The following is a 21762-nucleotide window of genomic DNA, read 5'->3' as shown; positions in this document are numbered from 1 at the left end:
CTGACAGTTATATTTTTAGGATTATCTCTTTTTTTTTTTTTTAGAGTATTTTTAAAAATTATAATTTATTACATCCTGAATGTTATCTCCTTGCTTGTATCTTCCTGTTCCTGCCCTCTCTTCCACCCTATTCCCCTCCCCTAGACCTCTGACAGAAGGGGACCGCCCCCTCCCACCCCCCACCAAATGGCCACAGCATGTCAGATCTCATCTGGATAGCCTGCTTCCCTGTCCTCTGTGTGCCCCTGGGCCTCCCCACCAAGGGGAAGTGATCAAATAGATGCCCAGAGTTCATGGGTTTTCCTTGTGTATATTCTTATTTTTGTCTTTTCCTTAATATTTATAGAAATTAACCCCCCATTTGATAGTCTATTAAGTTCCCCCTAATTTTTGCTGTTTGATCCTGCGTTGTTTGTTAATCATTGCCATCTGACTTAATTTGAAATCAGACAAACTTTCCCTCATTCCCTCCTCTTTTCTTATTTTGCATACAGATCCAAGTCATTATTATGAAGCTCTTACTATGCTTAGACTGTGCCTGTAAGGTCCTGTTTTATCGAATTTTTAGAGCTGCTTTTAATTTTTTACACTTAATTTTAAGGAATATTTTAAAAATAAATAGCAGTAGCACCAGTTGTTAAATTCATTAAACTATGCTAAACATTTTAACTGAGTTAAAGTAGTCTCTGACATAGATTACATAATTAAAAAAAGATGGTCTCATACCATTATACTAAAACTGTTTACGTTCTAGAAATTCAGCCTGTTTACTTTGGAACTAATGTGGGTATTTTACTTCCCTAGGATTATGCTGAAATTGCCTGTATGTAGCATGTAGGGTTTGCCTTGATTAAAAAACCATCCCAGAATGTAAGTGGATTTAAAGAAGACAAGAAACCGTTTCTCTTTCTGTATTGTAGGCAGTTCTGGCGTTCACTCTAGGGACAGAAAAAGCCTTTCTTTAGGGGAGCTTCTCAGAGGTTACACTCGCGTTGGTCCTAGATGCTGGCCTGAGTCATGCGGGCGCATCAAGGTGCGCTGCCAAGGTGGCTGAGCCATCACTGCGGCAATGTGCTCAGCTGCTGTAGTGGGCAAAGAAGATGTGTGTTAGAGAACAGATGGGGTTTCTGCCACAGTTATGAACTAGAGACGTCTTTTAGAGCAGAAAACACTTCTCTTTTTTACATACTGTTTTTTTCTTAAGATTTTAAATTTGTATTCTGGGGAAAACTGCAAGATTTTACCACTTTTTTATTGTTGCTAAATGAATGTTCTTGGAACCATTTTGATTGTTAGTGTCCTGATACACTTTAGTCGTCATTGTCCTTGGGAATAAAGTCTAAGCTCTTTTTTTAGCGGTCTTCCAGAATGTTGGGAGCAGCGCCAGCATAACCTCGCCTGCTCAAGTTTTCCTCTTTTCCTTATAGAAGCTGTCCTGGGTAGATGCTTGGTGGCTTTCCTGAGCCCACTCCTATGTTACACAGCCACCTTTGCTTTCAGTGACTTCTGTTTCCTTTCCAAAATGTTTCTGATCTCTGAGAGACCGGTCAGTTATCTAGAGTTTTCTATGGTAATGCTTGCTAGAATTACTTTTTTCTTTGTTTGTAAGGCTGTTTTGCGTGCGTGCGTGCGTGCTTGCGTGCGTGCGTGCATGCGTGCGTGTGTATGCATGCATACATTTGTACCACTTGAACACCTGGCGCGCAAGGTGGTCAGAAGAGGGTGTCGGATTCTCTTGAACTGGAGTTGCTTTTATGGTTGTAGGCCACCATGTTGTCTGGAAACAAACTCAGGTTCTCTGCAAGAGCAGCAAGTGCTTTTAACCATGGGGCCTTTTCTCTGCCCTTATTCTTTAGCTCCATGTGACAAGTGTGTCAATGTGCTTTTTTTTTTTTAATTTAATTTACATTTTTCTAAACAATGTAGTATGGCTATTTATGTTTTCCAGTACCACTAACAATGCCTTTGACATTGGATAGAGGTTTTTTGTATGTATTAATGCATTCATTTTGTTCTCAGATACCAGTAGTATCACTGTACAAGTCAGAAAAACTGAAAACCTGCCAGACACTAAATCCATTAAACAGGAGGAGGAGATCCATGTTAAGAGGACCATCCCTCAGGAACTCTGCCCAGAGAAGGACGGCTCCTTGGAGATAGATATTTCAGGTAATGCAGCGTATGTTAGTATATATGCCTGAGTGCTCTAGTGTCTGTGTTGCTGGTTCATTCTGACAAAAATATTTCATTTATGAATATCATTTCAATACTGCATTGTCTGTATGGGTATGTGTATGGATTTGTAAAATAAATGTTAATTCTGGGAAAATAATAGAAACAAAATTACATGTAAATACATTCAGCCCTCCGTACCCAATTTAGCCAACATTTAGAAAACATTTGAGAAAAAAAGTTGTCTTCATTGCCCACCATGACTTTACACACAGCACAGGATAATGATCTTGTGTCTGGTACTAAAGCACAGAAGTGCTGATGCCCATGCACATGCACAGTTATATGCACGTGTCTCCCTGTCATTTAATGCACTTGGATCTGGGAGAGGTCCAGGAACTAGTCCTGTCAATTCTATCAGACCCTGAGGGATGACGACACCTCTAAGACTGATGATGCTAGAAGTGCAATATTGTGTCTTAGAACTGAAACGTGGAAACCTAATGCTATTCTAGAAGATTGAAAAATGAGGATAGCATCAATATATAACAGTGAAAAGCCAAATTAAATAAATTTATGTTTATCTTTGGTCCCAGTATTATGACAAAAGAGAAGAGCATACTGAACATAAACCATTACTGTTCAGTTGTCACATTTTAACCTGTTAGAAGATGAGCCTTTCCATGTAAGAGAAAGGAGCAAAGGAGTGGGTAGTCCGTTAGCTATTCACATTTGGACAGTATAAGATCACTTTCTACCAAGGCTGTAAGTACTGGGCAGTGGGGAAAGGATAGTCTTTTCAATTGATAGTATAGAGAAATTGAATAACCATAATAAAAGAATTAAGTTAAATTGTTACTTTACATAAAGCTACATCAAAAAGGATTAGAGGTATAAACAGAAGACCTGAGCTCCTAGAACTACTAGTAGAAAATAAGAAAACCTTCAGGAAACTGTCTCTGGTGATCAGTTCTTTGACACATGGCAAAAGGGTAGATGGACAAATGAAGCAAACAAGAATGGAAACAGACTGTCAACAGAATTGGGAAAATACTCCCAGTGCGTCTGTTTGTTGAGAGCTAAACCCAGAATGTGTAAGGAGGATATGTGCCCTGAAAAAACAAAAGACAAACCTGACTTAAAAATGGACAAGGAGTTACACATAGTTCTCCAAAGAGAATACAGGCACGACACAAGAGAATATATGAAATGACACATAACTTAAGAGAAATGCAGTTCAAAATGGCAAGGAATGAACAGCTCACATGCACCAAAGGAAAGCTTCCAAAAGAATTCCAACTGTTTGGGAAAATATAAAAAGTCTGGAATTGATGTATCACCAGCAGGAATGTAAAATGTGTGGTTATTCTGGAGAACAGTATGGTATTCCCTCAAGCAGTTAAAGTCACCCTATGAATGTAGCACTCACACCTTGGGGCATATGTTCAAAAGAACTCAAAGGAAGATCTTGAACTTGACAACATGTTTATCATAGTTACTTACTATATCAAGAGGTAGGAGTGATCCAGCTGTCCGTCAGGTAATTGGGTAAGGAAAAAGTGAATTACTGGTCAACGAAGAACCTTCCTAGAGTGCTATATGCCTATAATCCAGAAGCAGAAGCAGGGGGATTATAAATTAGAGGCCATGGCTGGGCGGTGGTGGTGCACGCCTTTAACCCCAGCACTCGGGAGGCAGAGGCAGGTGAATCTCTTTGAGTTTGTGGTCAGCCTGGTCTACAAAATGAGTCCAGGACAGCCAGGGCTACACAGAGAAACCCTGTCTCGAAAAACAAAAAACAAAAGCAAACAAACAAAAATAATAATAAAATAAAATAGAGGCTATTATAATATGCATAGTATATTCGAGGTCATTATGGAATGTATAATTAGACCTTGTCTCAAACAAAAGCAATTAAAAAAAAGAATGTATTATATATTTAAAGATGGTAATTATGCAGCCTTCATGAGGAAATTGTCATGTGCTACAACAATGGATGAACCTTATAAGGACATACACTAAGCAAAATAGCCCAGCCACTAAAACACAATTATTTTTAGATTATACTAATATGAAATATCTCAAGCAGACAAAAATCATAGAAAAAGAAAGTAGAAAGGTAGTTGCTAGCTGGATGTGGTAGCTCATGCCTGTAATCCCAGCACTCAGGGAGGCAGAGGCAGCCATATCTCTGTGCATTCATGGTCAGCCTGGTTTACAAAGCAAGTCCCAGTTAGCCAAGGCTACACAGAAAAACCCTGTCTTGAACCCCCCACTACCACCCTAGAGAGAGAGGGAGAGGGAGGGGAAGAAGAGGGGAGGAGAGACATAGGGAGAGGGGAGGAGGGAGAGGTGAGATGAGGATGGACAGAGAATAGTATCGCCCAGACTGTCTTTGGCCTTGTGACTCTCCTGCCTAGGTTTCCCAAGTATCTGGAATTACTGGCTTCTGGCTTATAATTATTATTATTATTATTATTATTATTATTATTATTATTATTATTATTTAAATAATGTTCTTTAGAACACAAAAGTTTTCAACTTTGATAAAGTGTGGATATTCATTTATCTAAGTCTTATTTTTATGATATTATAATGAGTAGAATTATACTTTTAATAATTTGGATAAAAATTTAATAATTATATATTCATTTATATATCACCATGTTTTTATAGGGAGCCTAATTTTCTTTCTTTCAGTGGTATATATGTGTATATATGCATATACACATTACATAAATCTTGTATAAGCTGCTTTTCTTTTTGGTGTAGTGAATATAAGACTGGTAATTAGAACCACTTCTGTCGTAGTTTCTTTTCTCTTGCTGTGATAAAACACCATGACCAAGGCAACTTATAGATAGAGGGGCTTATTTGGGCCTATGGTTTTGTTCTTTTGAATTTTGGTGGGGAAATGTGTAGCAGGCAGGTGTGGAGACTGGAGCAGCAGACTAGAGCTCACATCTGAAAACTGCAAGCATGAAGCATAGTGAACTGGGAATGGTGTCAGGCTCTGAAGCCTCAGGCCTGCCCCCGGGGATATACTTTATCCGACACGGCCTTACCTTCTAAGCCTCCCAGGCAGCGTCTCCACCCTAGGGCATATTCACATGCCCGAGCTTCCAGGGGACAGTCTCAAACCACCACAGTACATTCACATAGCTGTATTTCCTAGATAACCCTTGTTACGTATTTATGCTTGTGCTAGAATTGGTTATTTTATTTTCAGTTTACTTACTGTAGGTGCACAAAAATTGAAATTGTAAACACATTTTTCTTGAAACCTTATCTAAGCTTTTTTATAGTTCTATTTGTTTTTATGGACTTCTTAGTAGAACTCAGTTAAGGACATTTAAAAGTTAAGGTGACTGTACATCTAAGTGATATATCTGATACATAGATATGAATCTGGGGCTGAGAGAAATCATGACAGGAAATATAAGTCGAGGAGTAGACATTGACACTGAAGTGGGGAGGTATGATCATCTTAAAGGGAATTTTGCATGTGAGCATGCTCTGGATAGAGTGGACTCTATGAGCAGACCGTGGTCACCACAGGGCTGTTAGTAATCCTGTGGTGTGCTAAACTCAGAAGCAGTTTGAAGAGAAAATTGATTTGGCTAGTTGGAGAACAGGGGAATAGATGCTTTCTATGTTAGCAGCTTGACCCTGAAGAGTAACAGAGGAATGAGCCAGTACTAAGATGTTCTGAATGCTGGTGCCATGATATTGAGTGATCCAGCAATCAGAGATGAACTTTAATGTGCAGTTCAGAGAAACATTCTAACTAGTAAACTAATTTATGATTGCATTTAACAACACATATTTTGATGTGGAACAATGATTACCCAAAAATGAGGCTTAAAAATTTTTTTCACTCTACACACTTAACACCAATGGTGAAACCTCAGGTTTGTTTTTAAAGCTGGAAATACCCATCTAAGTCTTACTAGCAGGATGAAAAATTTTTTTAAGATTTATTTATTATTATGTATACATTGCTTTGCCCACATGTGAGGAGAAGACATCAGATAACATTATAGATGGTTGTGAGCCACCATGTGGTTGCTGTGAATTGGACTTAGGACCTTTGGAAGAACAATCAGTGCTCTTAACCTCTGAGCAAATTTTAAAAAGAAAGAACACGTACAAAAATAGCCTATTTAGAACAGGTGGTATATACACAAGGCAACTAATTGTAGTGCAGAGAACTAAATGGCTGTCTTTGAAGTCAGGTAGTGTTGTCACATGATGGCAGAGTTCAATCCAGATTTCTGTTTGTTTGTTTTTTTAAATTTTGGCTGGCCTAGAACTTACTGTTCAGGCTGGCCTTGAACACACAGAGGTCCAGTAGTTTCTGTTGTAAGACTGAGACCTCTAGAGAGATCTCTAGTTTATTCCCGGAGTCCCCACTAAGAGACGGAATCTGTTGTTGATGTAAATGCATAGGAATTTATTGAGTCAATGTGTCGAGGTCTGCCCAGCTCTTTCAAGCTGCAGACCCCGAGAAGCAGAGGCATGGGCCTTTTATAGCTTTTAGACAAAGAAATGAGTTTTACAGTATGTGATTGGTTGGCATTTGGGCAGAAAAGCGGTAAGCAGGGATTTACAAGCCTTGGCGTTTCGTGGTTGGGTAATGGGAGGACAAGTTGACCTTTGGAGAAGATTGGTTGAAGCAGTCACAGGGGGCGTTAGGAACTTTCTTAGTTGGGAGGGGTAAGTACATTCCTGGGATAGTGGAAATTTTAAACACAAGCTGTAACACAAACTTGCTGTCCTTGAGTTAAGCTGGACTCTCAGCACAGGCGGCCTGTCCTTGGGACAAACTGGACTCTTTAAGCAGATAAGATTTACAGACTTTGGGCTGGAGAGATGGCTCAGAGGTTAAGAGCACTGCCTGCTCTTCCAGAGGTCCTGAGTTCAAATTCCAGCAACCACATGGTGGCTCACAACCATCTGTAATGTGATCTAATGCCCTCTTCTGCAGATAAAGTACTCATATACAATAAATGATTAAAAAAAAAAAGATTTACAGACTTTGGTCCTTAATGGGGGTCTTTAAGGGAGGACTGCGTAGGCCAGCTTTTACATTTCCCCACACTTTGGCCTTAATGGAGGTCCTTAAGGAGGCTGGTTTCTGTACTGTACTCCCTAGTGCTTGGATGACTTGTTTTTAGTTTTTGATATAGGTACCATGCACAGTTAGTCCAGCACAGCACTGAACTGGCTGTGTAGCAGAGGGTGACTGGGAGTTCTTGATCCTCTTGTCTCAACATTTTGAGTGCTAGGGTTCTAAGTACAGTTTCTTTCATACGAGAAATTGAACCCAGGGCTTTGTGCATGATGAGAAAGCACTCTTTCAGCTGAGGTCCAGCCCCAACTCTGTCACATGATGGTGACTTTATCCAGAATCCTTATATTTTGACTCATGCCAGTCTGATTGCTAAGCACATGTTCTATGTCTAAAGAAAAAGCAGCAGCATTTATAAACAGAAGACAAGTTTTTCTAAATTCCTCCAAAATCTTTTCTCTTATTCCCTTCAGAATCTGAATGCCATTCAGCGTTTGAAAACACCACGCACTCTGTCTTCAGATCAGCCAAGTTTTACTTCCATCATCCAGTGCACCTGCCCCATGAGCAAGACTTCTGCCCTGAGTCTTTGGGAAGGAGTGTTTTCATGCAGCATTCTTGGAAGGATTTCTTTCACCATCATTCAAAACACAACTGCCTTCCTCCACCTGGCCCAAGTGTGGATAAGACCAAGATGGATTACACCAGAATTAAGAGCCTCAGCATCAATTTGAATTTGGAAGGCAATGAGAAGATGCCTACTGCTAAGGATCAGGCCAGAAACCCAAAAGGCCAAAGACAGCCGGATGACCAAAATAGAGATAAGAGCGTCACCCCAGAATTAAGGACGCAGTGCACCGTGACGTTGAATCAACTCTGGAACAAGTACCAGGAGCGGCAGAAGCAGCAGAAAGAACCTGGCGGCTGTGATAAGGAAGAGCTCTCTTTGGTAGAGCGACTTGACCGCTTGGCTAAACTGCTTCAGAATCCCATCACGCACTCTCTCCAGGCCTCGGAAAGTACCCGAGACGATAGCAGAGGGGGACTTGGAGTGAGGGCATTGACTGGGAGGAGGCAGCACCAACAGAAAAACAAGCAGCAGAGGAAGTGGAGTAAAAGCTTAGCACGGGGTCAAAGTGCAGGTGATGTTAGGAAAGGCAGAGTGCTTTCTCCTCATCACAGTGGGAAGTCCAGTCAGATTAAAATTGATCAGATTAAATTAGATAAATACATCCTGAGAAATCGGCCAGATTTTAATTATGTCACCAATACCTCCTCGGATTCTAGACCCTCAGAGGAAAGCGAGCTCCTCACAGATAGTCCCAACATTTTTTCCAGCACTACTTCTCCCGTGGACTCGGACATATTGACCCAAACTGATAGGGACGTGACTTTAAACGAAAGGAGCAGCTCCATATCCACCATTGACACAGCCCGGTTGATCCAAGCTTTTGGCCATGAAAGACTGTATTTGTCACCCAGGCAAATTAAATTATACAGCAGTGTCACTAATAAGCAGAGGAGATACCTGCAGAAGCGATGCAAGCACACCAGGATGGCAGTGAACACAGGCTGTCCCCAAGTGACTGCTGAGCACACCAGAAGGAGGCGCATCCAGGTACACAGCTACAAGTTCCAACTGGCAATGTGACTGCCTTTTTCGTGGACTTTTCTAGTTAATCTCTTCACACAGGTGGAAAAAAAAAAGTCCTTTGCCCTTTCCTCACTAACGTCCCTTTCCAGCTGGAAAAGAGTGAGAAAGTATAGCACAGCGCTGTTGTTTGTTGTCATTCTTTCCACCAGCGCATGCGCCAGGCACCCTTTAGGTGCAGAGCTCGGCACTAGACGTTCTCAGATCTGTGAGGCAAAAGGAAGCCCCTGGCATGGGGGCTGCAACTTAGCGTGGCTGCTCTTCGGCCCAGGGGGTTGTCTGTTTTTGTTCTTTTCTTCTGTCCTTTGAGAAGTATTTAAATTGCCTTTAAATTCATAATACGCACTTACACAAAAAATACACTATAACTTTTTTTTTTAAGTAAATGAAGCATTAGGATAATACAAAAGTTGAGAATGGGGTAAGCCAAACATGGTTTAAAGTAAATAACTAAATGAAGAACTAAGAGACGGAAGGACATGTTGAAGCCAGACAGGGATAAATACACTTGGTGGGTGTATTTGCAAGAAATAAGCTACAAGTCTAGTGGTACGTGCTCTAGAAGATAAGTTGTGATCACTTCATATTATAAAAGCAAGCCAGAATTTCAAGACTACTGGTTATTTCCATTACTAACACCTAAGAGTGAAGTTTCTTCATCTGTCTTCACAAAGAAGACATGAGAGAGTAACAGCCCTCCAGACCTTCATGGTACATGCCTCCGCAGGCAGAGGCTCTTAGGGCCGTACTTCTTCCATAACAGAGTTGGTAAAGGCAGAGTAAAATCAGAGCCGTGAACTTAGTGGTGCACACCTGCTAGCTCAGCATTCAGGATGCTGAAGCAGGGGGATCATGAGTTTGAGGCCAGCCTCAACTACCATGTAAATCTGTCTCAACAAAACCAAAACCAAAGTAAAATCTAGAGACGAGCTCTCCAGGGAGAGATGCTCCCCACTGGAGCAGGGAAAGTAGAACTTATATAATTTTTTTTTACTCAAGCTTTCCAATCTTCTATTTTTGTATTTTTATAATATATGGTTAGTGAAATAATTTATAAATAAATACCTATTTTGGCAATTCGTGCTCAAATATTTTGTCAGTAGAGGACTGCATGGAGAGGATTGCTGGTCGAGAGGGAAGGAGACAGGAGATGCTCAGTTTACCACAAGCAGTGTTTCTCAAGACCAAGTCTGTGATAGATGTGAAGTGACAGTGCTCACATACGCTAACTGGTGGGCGTAAGTAATAAAAAGCTGAGAGAACACTGAGAAGAGGGGAAAGGATCCAGGTAGGTTTATGTGTGCCCACAGAATACAAAGTTCACACTTTTGAGCTGGTATCGTGGTATCTATCTGGATTTGAAGTACTCAGGAAGCTGAGACAGGAAGATTGCTGTGAGTCTAAGGCTGTCCTGAGATACTTAATAAGACTGTCTCAAGAATAATTAAATGATATTCAGGGCTTCATTTATATCCTGCCCTTCCCACTAGCCCTTGGCAGCCAATAATCTGGGAACTTGTCTGTTCTGGTCAGTTCATACAGTCAGTTCATACAGCCATATAGTATGTGGTTCTGGTCAGGTGCCCCTGCTTCCAGGGGCTGAATATGGGGTGTCATCCCTTCAAGGCAAGTACTCTACCACTGAGCCGCAGTCCCCGCCTTTTCAAATGTTTCCAAAGCTCGTCTGTGTCAAACCACAAACAGCACTGCAGTTTTCTGTGTTGGGTAATACTCCGCTGTATGTGTGCTCCATCTGTTTATTTATACATCCAGTAGTAGATACTTGGATAGGTCAACACTTCAGCCACTGAGAGCAGGGCTAACCTCGGAATCCCTGTGTGCAGCAGTGTTGAGTGTCCATTTCAACACACCCTTGCCAGGACTTTTTTTTTTCCTGTTCTTTGTTTTAATGTTATCTACTAGCTGTGCTATTGAGTATGAGGTGGTTTTTATTTACATTCCTGTAGTGACTAGCCATGTTGAACACTGTCTATGCATTGTAACCATTTGTATATCTTCTTTGGAGAAATGCCTGTTTTTACAAAGTTCTTTGACCTTTAGAAACTCAGCTGCTTGGCCTTTGTGCTGGAGTTGTTAAGCTTTTCTATATACCAGTCCCTCACGGGAAGTATATTTTGCTGTTGTGTGGCTGCCTCCCACCATGACTTCACTGCTTGCGTCTTTAGACATACAGCAGCTCTGATAGTGCAGCATGCGCTCTCTTATCTGTGTGGTAGGGTCACAGTCAGGAGGCTGTTGTCAACTTTGTACTCCTAAGTTTATTGACTTTAGCTTTGTATATTTAGAAATCCAGTCTATTTTGAGTTAATTTTTGTATATGGTATATAAAAAAAAGGTCTACTTTTTTGTGTCTAGTTCTACATGTTCGTGTCTAGTTCTGTCAGAGTCATTTGTTAGACCATTTTCCCCGTTTGTTCCTTGGCACAGGCATTAGAAATCTTGGCAGCAGAGTGGGAGGTAGGGAGTGGTGTCCGTGTATCTGTGTCCACATTTGGTACTCTATTCTGTTTCGCTGGCCTGTTTTCCTTATGCTAATGCTGTAGTTTGTATTCAGTATATCTTCATCATAATTTTTGATAGAGAGAACTGTCCTGTTTTCAAGATTATTTGGATCACCCAGAGTCCTTTAAGAGCCTATACTTTAAAATATTTTATTCTTTCTAGTTAAATTATTTTAATTTCATTTTTGGGATTATTTGTTGGTGTATAGATACATAGCTAATAATTACATGTTGATCTTGTGCCTTACAGCATTGCTGAATTCATTTCCTTGTAGAGGATATGGAATTTCCTGTCATCTGCAAATAGAGACAGTCTTCTTTTCAATTTGGATGGCTTTAATTTTTCTGATTTATCGCAAACATCTAGTAGAGTGTTAAATAGTCTCAGGGGAAGGCTCAGTCTTTGACAGTTGAGCATGTGTTACTGTGCTATGTTCTCTGACTTTTGTTATATCGAGGAACTTCCTTTTTGCTAGTTTGGATTTTATTTTTATTATAAAAAGTTTTGGCTTTAGTAAAATTTGGCTTCTATTGAACTGATCTCCTCCTTCCTGTTTTCTCTTAATTTTGTAAGTATTAATCAATAATCACGTCAAGCCAAACTTTGATTCCTGATGTGATTTTTCATTTTGCACATTACTCAGTTCTTTTCAAGTGCTGTCGGCTTCAGTTTGATAGACTTTTAAAGACAACTTTGCATCTGTATTCCCACAGCCTATAGTTTCCTTGAGCTGTCTTTGCTACTTTTCTTGTCAAGATAATAGCAGCTTTATGGAATGAGTTTGTCATCCTGCTGTGTTTTGATGATCAGTGCAGTAGGATTAGTGCTGACATTAATGTTAAATCTTTATGTGTTTGAAAGAATTTACCAATGATTTCCATCAGTCATGTGTTTTTTGAAGATCTTTTTTATTTAAATGATTCAATATCATAAGTCTAAGATTTCTATTTATTGAGTCAGTTTTTGTTTTTGTGTGTGTGTTCTCTAGTAGGTATTACTTTTTTTTTAAAAAAAAAAGATTTGTTTATTTTATATAGCTTTGAATTGAAAGAAATCCGCCTGATTTCCTGGGATTATAGACCTATGCCACCACTCCTGACTATATTTGCTTGTCTTTTTAAATCCTACAGAAAAATGAAAAGTTTTAAACTGGAAATAGAGTCATGCTGGCTCTTAAATTTACTTATAGCAGTTAGCTTTAGGAGTATTTCTTCAGTCAAGTTGTGTGGGCATTCTACAAAGTGTAATTGCACATTTTTAATGGGCTTATGATATGAAAACATGTTCTTCCCTTTTTTTGGAAACAGATACTTACTGTGTAACCCTGTCTCTTCTGGAACTCACTATGTAGGCCAGTTTAGCTGAACTGCAGCTTTCTTCATTCCTCTACATACCAAGTGATAAGATTAAATGGCGTGTGCCATTACTCTGAGCTGCTTCTTACACACACACACACGATTCAATATCATAAGTCTGCATTGCTCTCCAGACTGTTGACTTCACTTGCAGTGCAGCACTTTAATGTTAGCAAAGTCCTATTACTTACTCATCACACATACTCTTCAATGTTGTATCTGAAACTAAGACTCAACCCAAAGTCAAAAACAAAAATACTCCTTGGTTTTCTTCTAGTGTGTCTAGAATTTTAGCTTTCATTTAGTTTATGCCAGCTTTCAGCTGCTTTTTAAAGCTCGTGTGGGTGCAGCTTTACTCCTTTGTGTGTTGCTATCCAGTTAAAACCATTTGTTGCAAAGACTGTTTTCTTCACCAAGTATTTGGACACCCTTGCTAGAATTCTTTTCCTCTCTCTCTCTTCCCTCCCCCTCACCCCCTCTCTTTTAAAACATAACTTCTCTGTGTAGTCTTGCCTATCCTGGACTTGCTTTGTAGACCAGGTTGGCCTTGAACTTACAGAGATCTTTCTGCCTTGGCCTTTCTGAGTGTTAGGCTTACAAGTGTATGTCACCCTGCTGCCTGGCTCAGATATATTTTCTAATAAGAAATCGTGAAACTTGTGTGCGGGGCATTGTTTTTATTTTATATGTATGAGTGTTTTGCCTGCACATATGTATGTGGACCACATGGACTTGCATGGTGCCTATGGAAATCAGAAGAGGGCATCAGAGCTCTTGAAACCAGAGTTCCAGATGGTTGTGAGCCGCCAAACAGGTCCTGGAAATAAAATCCAATCTCTGCAAGAACAGAAGATGCCCTTAATCACTCAGCCATCTCTCCAGCCCCCCACCCCCATCCAAACCTTATTTTTGTGTAACATTGATAAGTGAGCAGAGAAAGTGGATTTCCAAGTCTCCTTAATTTTCATTTCTGTCTGAAGGATCATCTGAGCCTCCAGTTTTGTCATGTGACTCCTCTCAGAGGTGTGGTGACAGAGAAGGGTGAGAGAAGTGCTGTGCCTTTCCTTTCCATGCCATTTCTAGTTCATCATCTTCATCATCTTAACATACATATTTCACTGTGTAATCCAGAACTCATCGCAAGCGTGTGATCCTCCAACTACAGCCTCCCAGATTACAGGATTACAGGCAGATACTGCCAAAGTCAAACAAACAAACAGAAAACTTCAGCGCTAAGTATTGGATGAACTAAATGTGTTCTCATTCGAGGCCTCCCTTTAAAAATTTTTTCCTCTGTACCCATTCTCATTTCTATCATATGTCTGGCCTTTTGGAAATATATTTTGAGCCAGTGGGTTCTTAAAAATACTGTGTGTATATACACATGCATTTCAGTTTATATAAAAAGCTCACCACTGGTTTGTTTTTCATGCTTATAATCTGAGAATCCGTTGGCATCTGTAATCACAGGTGTCTAGCCACTGCATAATACTCTGTAATCTACACATTTATATGAGCTCAGCTAGACAGGCAGCCCAGCTGTTCGGCACACAAAACAGCAGTGCAGATCTTTGTGAGTCTTCTGCATGTGTACTGGAAGTGGGATGCTTGGGTCAGCTGACACAAATGCCTAATCTCATACAGGAGCAAAACATTTCTTTCTTTCTTTTTTTTTTTAAACCTTTATTTCTGCCTGAATTGTATAAAAATTGCCATTTCTACTCTTTGGCTGGTAATGTCTAGTCTTCATTTGGAAATAAGATATACAGATTTCTATACCATGTAAAGTGTGTGTGTGTGTGTGTGTGTGTGTGTGTGTGTGTGTGTGTGTCTTTTTGAGTAAATGCTACCATATCCCCAAACTGTTGGTATGACACAAGAGAGGCTTTTAAGAGTTTTAAGAGATTTGCTTTATTTTCAACTTTAACGCATTGACTTATCCATCCATACACAGTTCTAATATGGAGTGTGACCAGTAGTTTGGGATGCTTCTTTGAGATTTACATACACAGGAAGAAGGGATGGGAGACTGTAGTATAGTCTTATGTTAACAAGCTGTAGGCTGGGCATGGTGGTACACGCCTTTAACCCCAGCACTCAGGAGGCAGAGGCAGGAGAATCTCTGAGTTCAAGGCCAGCTTGTTGTACAACGAGAATTCCAGGATAGCCAGCACTACACAGAGAACCCCGGTCTTGGGAGAGAAAAAAAATTATCTCTGTAAAAGTCCATTCTCAAAACATAGCATCTGTGATTACAGTAATTCCAAACACCTATAGAGTATTGTAAGCAGTAATTGTGCATTAGGGAAATGGTAACAAATCCCATAGTAGTTTTATAAATGAGCTTATTCTGTAACTACAACACAGTAAAACTGGGCTGAACAAATATAATTTCAAAATTAAATATCTGAGAGTGGAAGAGATTGTCTTACATTTCAAGGTAGTAATGGTATGTCAAAACTCAGGGGTTGTGGCTAAATCCGTGATGAGAAGGCACGTCCACCATAGGAATCCATTCCCAGGACTGACTAATACAATCAATAGCAAATCCTTTAAAGGAACAGTAGTTCCCCCTCTGGCTATTCTTGCCAAGAAGGAAAGAATATCAACACTAGTGATATAGAGACACAGTGTATCTAGAAAGAAAAGGGATGTTTCTTAGAGTAATGTACGTGAATGGGTTTGCCTACATAGATGTGGGTGCATCACATGGGTGATAAAAGATGTTTAAAAGATTGTTTTGTGTTATTTTATGCAGATATATTTTAGAATCTAAGTGGATTACGATTGAGGAAAATGTAAATTAAGCTGACCAAGAAGTTACAAAACCTCCCTGATTAGCTAATCAAAATTGAGTAGCTGTCTATAATCTATACTCTGCTCCCTCCTCTGGAACATGTTTGAGGTTTCCATTCAACAAGTCTGAGAGTGTGTACTGTTATCCCCAGGTCCACTCTGAGGACTCAGCTTTTTAATATCTGCTAATACTTTGGTGTTTTTAAAATAATTAAGCTTCAGATTTATCATTTATACTTATTATGTTGTCTTTTTATAGCCTTTTTCATTTTTTTCTGAAGTCTTTTTTTTTGTTAATTTTTAAACATTAGTCAGACTGTAACTATGTTGTTACACACATTGTTTCTTTATTCATTCTATGACTAGGGAACTCTTCCCAACCTCAAGATTATAAACACAAATTTCCTACTTAAAAACATGGAGGGGTGGGGAAGCAGTTCATTTAACTGTTACTGTACATACAGTTATTTTGTGTCAATTTCTAAATAGTTATCAGTAGATATCTTTTAATAAGGAATATAAAGTTACTAAGAGAATTTGGTGTCCTTTTGTTAAGTTGGACTCTCAATCCTTAAGACTTAGTAATTGAGTAGCATGTTTCTTTGGACATTTTAATCCAAACAAATGAAGTATAGGAGACTTCTTCAAAATGGAAAGATCTGAAGAGGCCATTAGCTCTGGCTGAAGCATGAAGTTTTATTAACCCTAAAGTTGAGTCAGAGCCTCCAAGTATACTGAACAGATGTGGTGCAGCTCGTTTGCTGTGTCAGTAGCGATGTAGAGTCACCCTATGAGTGGTCATGATCCCTGTGGATACTTACAGACAGCGGGGAAAATGTTTAAGGGAAAAAAGGGCCCCTTCCAGACAATGGTGTTTCCAACTTGATAGAAAACCTCTGGAAGGGGTAGCCACTCTGCAGGCTGTTCTTGATTTGCCTCAACCTGTTGACTCTCCAGTTGTTGATGGTGGAGTTTAGTTGTTGGGTCACTTTCTTCATGTGTTCCTCAGCCCTGCTAGGTCTGGGAAACTTTCCTGACCTCGACTGTAATGACTTCCATACCATCTTAACCATCTTGGTAGTTACAACTTGAATGTTGGTGTCGCCCACAGCTGTTCTCCTATCTTGACTCTTCACTCATCCGGATACCAGAGAAAACAAACACAAGAAACTAGGAACCTAGTCAGCTACAGCGTTCTTTTAACCTTCTGAGGAAGTTTTACACACACAAACTGTGGGGGTGGGGTCTCTCTATGTAGCCCTGGCTGTCTAGAACTCACTATGTAGACCAGCCTGGCCTCAAATGTAGAGATCTGCCTGTCTCCGCCTCCCAAGTGCTACTATTAAAGGTGTATACCACCACACCCAACATTTTTCTTAATTTCTTGATCTGCTGAAATTACCCTCTAGACCGTTGTAGCTTTTGTCTCTAGGAATTACATGTCAGAAGGTTATTTTATTTATTTGGTACAGATGCATTATAATTGTCACCCTTAATAGGCCAGTAAACTTTATTATTTATTTATTTATTTATTTATTTATTTATTGAGACAAGGTCTCTCTGTGTTAGCCTTGGCTGTCCTGGAGTCACTTTGTAGACCAGGCTGGCCTCAAACTCACAGCGATCCGCCTGTCTCTGCCTCCCGAGTGCTGGGATTACAGGCGTGCGCCACCACGCCTGGCTGATCTGGACATTTTTAAAAGCCTTTTAAGAAAAAGAAGCTGTGTTCTGGTGACAGACCCCCTGATTTTGACTGACTGACTAGAGTGTATTTCTGGCATTAAACTTGGATAGTTGTAATTACTATCAAACCATTATTCAGAAAGAAAAACCTCTCAGGTGCCTGGCTGACTGAAGGCCATTGATGCTAAATGTCCTACATCATAGCAAATGCACCCTCCCAAGATCAGTTTTTATATTAAGAGTAATTCTATTTTGGACAGGGCTTCATTGGCCCAGGCTGGCCTTTTAACTTGCTGTGTACCCAAAGATGACTTTGAGCTCCTGCCTCTCCAGCCTCTTATCTCCCAAGTGCCAGAATACAGGTATACACCATCACACCTTCCAGTTAGCTTCTCTGTTTATTGACTGTTAGGATTAATGAAAAAGATCGGAAGTGATTTTAGACTTTTAAAAGGTTTAAAGACGCTAAAGGGGTATAGTGGCAAATGCCTGTAATCCCAGTACTTGGGAGGCAGAGACAGGTGAGTCAGAAACTCAGTACATGGCAAGTTAAAGGCCACCCTGGGCTACATGAGATTGTGTGTCCATAAGTACAATAGTTAGTTTAAAGGCTTCTTTTCCGGATCTTTTTGATGTCTAATCAATGTGGGAATGCTTCTTGTCTGGTGCCTTTTAACTTAGAAGGCACTACAGAAGCCCAGAAACAATCCTGAAGTGGTGGCATTTTCTTTTTCCTTGTGTAGAGCCAGGCACTAGCAGGTGAGTTTGCCCTCATTAATAAACATTAGAGAGAAGCAGCCAGCTAGGATGTCTTCCTCCAAGATGGTACACAGCAGAAAGTGGTAGTTGGTATCATTTAAGTTGGAAACACTGAAATCTTTACGTGGAAGCCCCACTTTGGAAGACAGATTCCTGGAGGTTGATAAGGTGTCGTGGCTCTCTGTGGACAAAGGGATATGGTCTGTTGCTTGCCGGCAGTATCTGTCAGTGAATATTTTAAAATGTATCCCATGGTGGATCCCCAAACCAGCTGGACACAAGTGCAGGTCTTTCGTGGTGTTTTGGAATCTAGGTAGAAGCTGGTGTTCCCTGCACCACTGCTTGGTTGGCCATGTGCCTTGGGCTCTACTCTGGGAAGAGGCTGCGTTTCACCCAGTGCTTTCATGGTATGTCATAGCACGTGCTCACTATTATATAGATATATATTTGTATATGTAATATACATATTTCTAAGGTTAGTTTTTAAAACCAACTTTTCAATGCTAAAGTGTCCCCTCTAAGGACAAGTACTTTTAAAAGACTGGTATGTTTTATTTTTATGTGCTATTTCTGCTAGGATGATGCTAGAAATAATCTTCAGTATAAACATTTTTGTTAGTAAATTTGGAAGAGCCATCATCCTTCCACTTCTAAGTTTGTGTTCATTATTTTTATGACCAAATACTCCACTGTATTGAGTGCCACATTTTATCTGTCATTCTGTTCATGGATATTGGTTTTCTGATTTTTGCCTATTTCCAACAAAGCAGTGTGAGCATGTGTCTGTTTTTATGTGTTGGCCTGTTTTCCCTTCTCTTGGGAACATACTTGGGGTGGAATTGTTGATCACATGCATCTCTTTTGATCTGACGAATTGCCAGACTTTCAAAGGTGCCTTTACATTCCTGTAAGCAATGTGAATGTTACAGTCTGTCAATGTTCCAGTTAGCATGTGTTTTTTCTTGACTCTCACCACCATGGAGGGCCGAATAAGTACATTTTGTTTTTAGACTATAGCTTTGAGTTTGTCTTTTCATAGCAATTTATCAAAAAATGCACTCTAAATGTGGGTTTTTCCTGGCCTTTGTGCATTCACAACTGGTCTTTGGAACTGTATCTTGGAAATGCAGGAGACACTCGATCCTGTCCTTGGCTGTCACGCCCCGCCTGGAGCAGGGCACACCAGCCTTTGCTTCAGCAGCTCCTCTGCTCCATCTCCTTGAAGGGCAGACCAGTGCATATGTCTTAGACCCTAACAATGGTTTTCACTATTAAGAGTGCAAATCAACTTGCTTTGGGAATTCTGGCATGGGAAATTGGTCTAGCTTTCTCCTTCTTAGCTCCCTGCTCACAAGAATTTTCCCCTGGGTATCCATAGCAACCATTCCTCACAGATCTGTGTGGAAGAAATATCCGTTTCCTTTTCCAAGTACAGCTGCTTTCTTGAGGACACAATGTGGATATCCTACTTTTAAACTTGGGCCTTTGGATTAAGCTTATTGATGAAATCTATCACTTTTATAGGGCTGAAACAGTTGCAACCTAACACCATCAAACTCATTACATCTTTATTGCACCCTCATCACTTCAGGCCTTTCTTGTGTTGATTCTTTCTTGAACTGAATATAGCCCAGTGAGACACGAGAATATTCATGAGTGTCCTGCCTGCTCCTGTACCCAGGCAGGCATCACCGGAGGCAGCCAGTGTTAGTGAGCTGTGCAGTCATCAGCATACCCACTTACACAGTATTTCTATCACTCTAGAAAGCTTCCTTGTTTTTGTTTACAATTATTCCTGGTTCCCAGTGTTAGGAACCCTTGTCCTGCCCATTCTGCACAATTCACATAGTCACTGATGATGCAGCCTTTGCATTTGACTTGCTTGCTCTAGTATGTTGTTTTCAAGATCTGCCCATGTGATGTATTGTCAGCTCTGCTACCGAGTAGTGGTTGATTATATGGGTTTTGCCACATTGGGTCTACTAGTGAACATTTAGATTAAATGTAGTATAGTTTGTCTTTCACAGCTGCAAAGATCTGGTGTGTTACCTGCCATTGTGTTGTCCTTACTGTCCCTTTTGTACTTGCACATTTTTGCTTTTTAATATTATAGCATTCTAAAAGCTTTATTTATACAAGGTGGGGTTTTGTTTTATAGCATACTATCAAATCTTTTTGTTTATTTTGAGATGGTGTCTCACGTTCTTGCTGAGACTAGGCTTGAACTTGTGATCCTCACACTTTAACCTGAAGAGCTGAGGTTTTATTTTTTTCCTAGTATTTCTTTTGTTGCTTTTTGTTGTTCTTTCTAGCACTTTCTTTTAATGTATCCTTGATTCATCTGTTTTGGGCCTCACTGTGTCGCCCAGGCTAGCCTCAGACAGACTGCAGTCCTCCATCCCCAGCCCCCAAGTGTTGGGATTACAGGCATGAGCCAGCGTGTTCAGCCCTTTCTACACCCCTGTAACTTCACTAGTAAAGGTTTCAGTTCCATTGTAAGTAAGGAAACTGGTACAAAGAGACCATTTTGTGTCTTGAGAGACAATTAGTAAAGGCAGGACCTAGCGCTGGCTCAGGTCTGAAGATTCTAGGCCTGGAGCTGGCTTTTTCTTTTTTCTCCCTTATCAGATTTTTTGCTGTTGTGACTACACAGTGCTTTGGCCTTTTGTTGACATAATTATCTCTACTTATTTGCTTCAGGCCATACTCCTGTTCCTTAAGAGCTTTTCAGCCCCTCAAGCACTCTGGATGTGTGTTTTACAGAAATTTTGCTTTCCAACACTCCAAAATATTGATGCACATAAAAGGCAAGATGGCTGTAGCCAAACCTAGAGACAAAGGAGGTGATCAGTGGGGATGTGTGCAGTGTAAACTGGACGCAGAGAGGCAGGGCCTCGCGAGTATTGACATAATGCTAGGTGGACTAACTGACCATGGTCTACTGGGGTGATTGTCATTTCAGCCCTTAGGCTGTCGTGCTCAAATACAAATATACTATTCATGCTGCCACTCGACTACTGTGTCGGCTAACCTGGCAGGCCAGTTTTTGTCCTCTTTACCATCCTTGGACATTCACTAGCCTTTGACTTTCACATACTTGCAGATTATCAGATTGATGACCAATTCCACATTTGACAGGTCAGCGGTGTTAAACTGCCAGTTTACCTTTCTAGAAATCATAAAATGTTTCCTGCCTTCAAATGTCTCCCTTTTCCCAGGGTTCTGGGCTAAGTTCCCAGAGGCCTTGGAGTTTAGTTTATGTAGGTCAGAGGAGTAGATGCTGTGCTTGAGCTGCAGCATGCCGCTATCAAACTTGCTGATGGAAATGTCATTTGACACTTAGAAACAATGATGACCAAACCCTAGAGACTCTTTTCCCCCTCCCTCCCCACAACATTCTTTGATGAGCAGGCCCACAGTGGAGAAGAACACCTGCTGTGTCATCGAGCCAACCAGTGTTCAGGTCCCAGCAAGCTGCACATCCCTGATACGTCTAGGATCCCAGATCTGAGGGAAGCAGAGCCAAGATTGTTGGGGCTTCCTGGCTTCCAATCTAGCTGTGGAAGTGTGAGCCCGAGGTCCAAGGAGGGACCTTGCCTCAGAGGAATAGATGAAGGGGGATGTTTATGCCACCTTCTGTCCTCTGTGTTTGTGTACTTGCTTGCAGACTTAACAAAACAAAACAAAACAGTTTTATGGGCTATTTGTTCAGCTATAATTTGAACTTTTTCTTCCTCGCCAGTGTCAGCTTC

The 21762-nt window shown here is 40.5% G+C and overlaps 1 protein-coding gene across 6 annotated transcripts in view; it reads left to right on the top strand.

Moving 5' to 3' along the window:
- The window catches only part of ALMS1 (ALMS1 centrosome and basal body associated protein), an 84575-nt gene that overhangs the window by 54359 nt on the left and 8454 nt on the right, over positions 1 to 21762 (top strand). For all 6 annotated transcript variants that reach the window (XM_084766377.1, XM_084766378.1, XM_084766376.1 and 3 more), the window contains 2 exons: positions 2020 to 2169; positions 7717 to 8861. In XM_084766377.1, the coding sequence (XP_084622503.1) occupies positions 2020 to 2169; positions 7717 to 8861 (1295 nt within the window). The remainder of the gene's footprint in view (positions 1 to 2019; positions 2170 to 7716; positions 8862 to 21762) is intronic.

This window comes from Acomys minous (genome assembly GCF_964271855.1).
Source record: "Acomys minous genome assembly, chromosome: 17".
NCBI classification, from domain to species: Eukaryota; Metazoa; Chordata; class Mammalia; order Rodentia; family Muridae; genus Acomys; species Acomys minous.
Note: the sequence above shows the minus strand (reverse complement) of the source record. Positions and strands in the feature narration are given on the sequence as shown.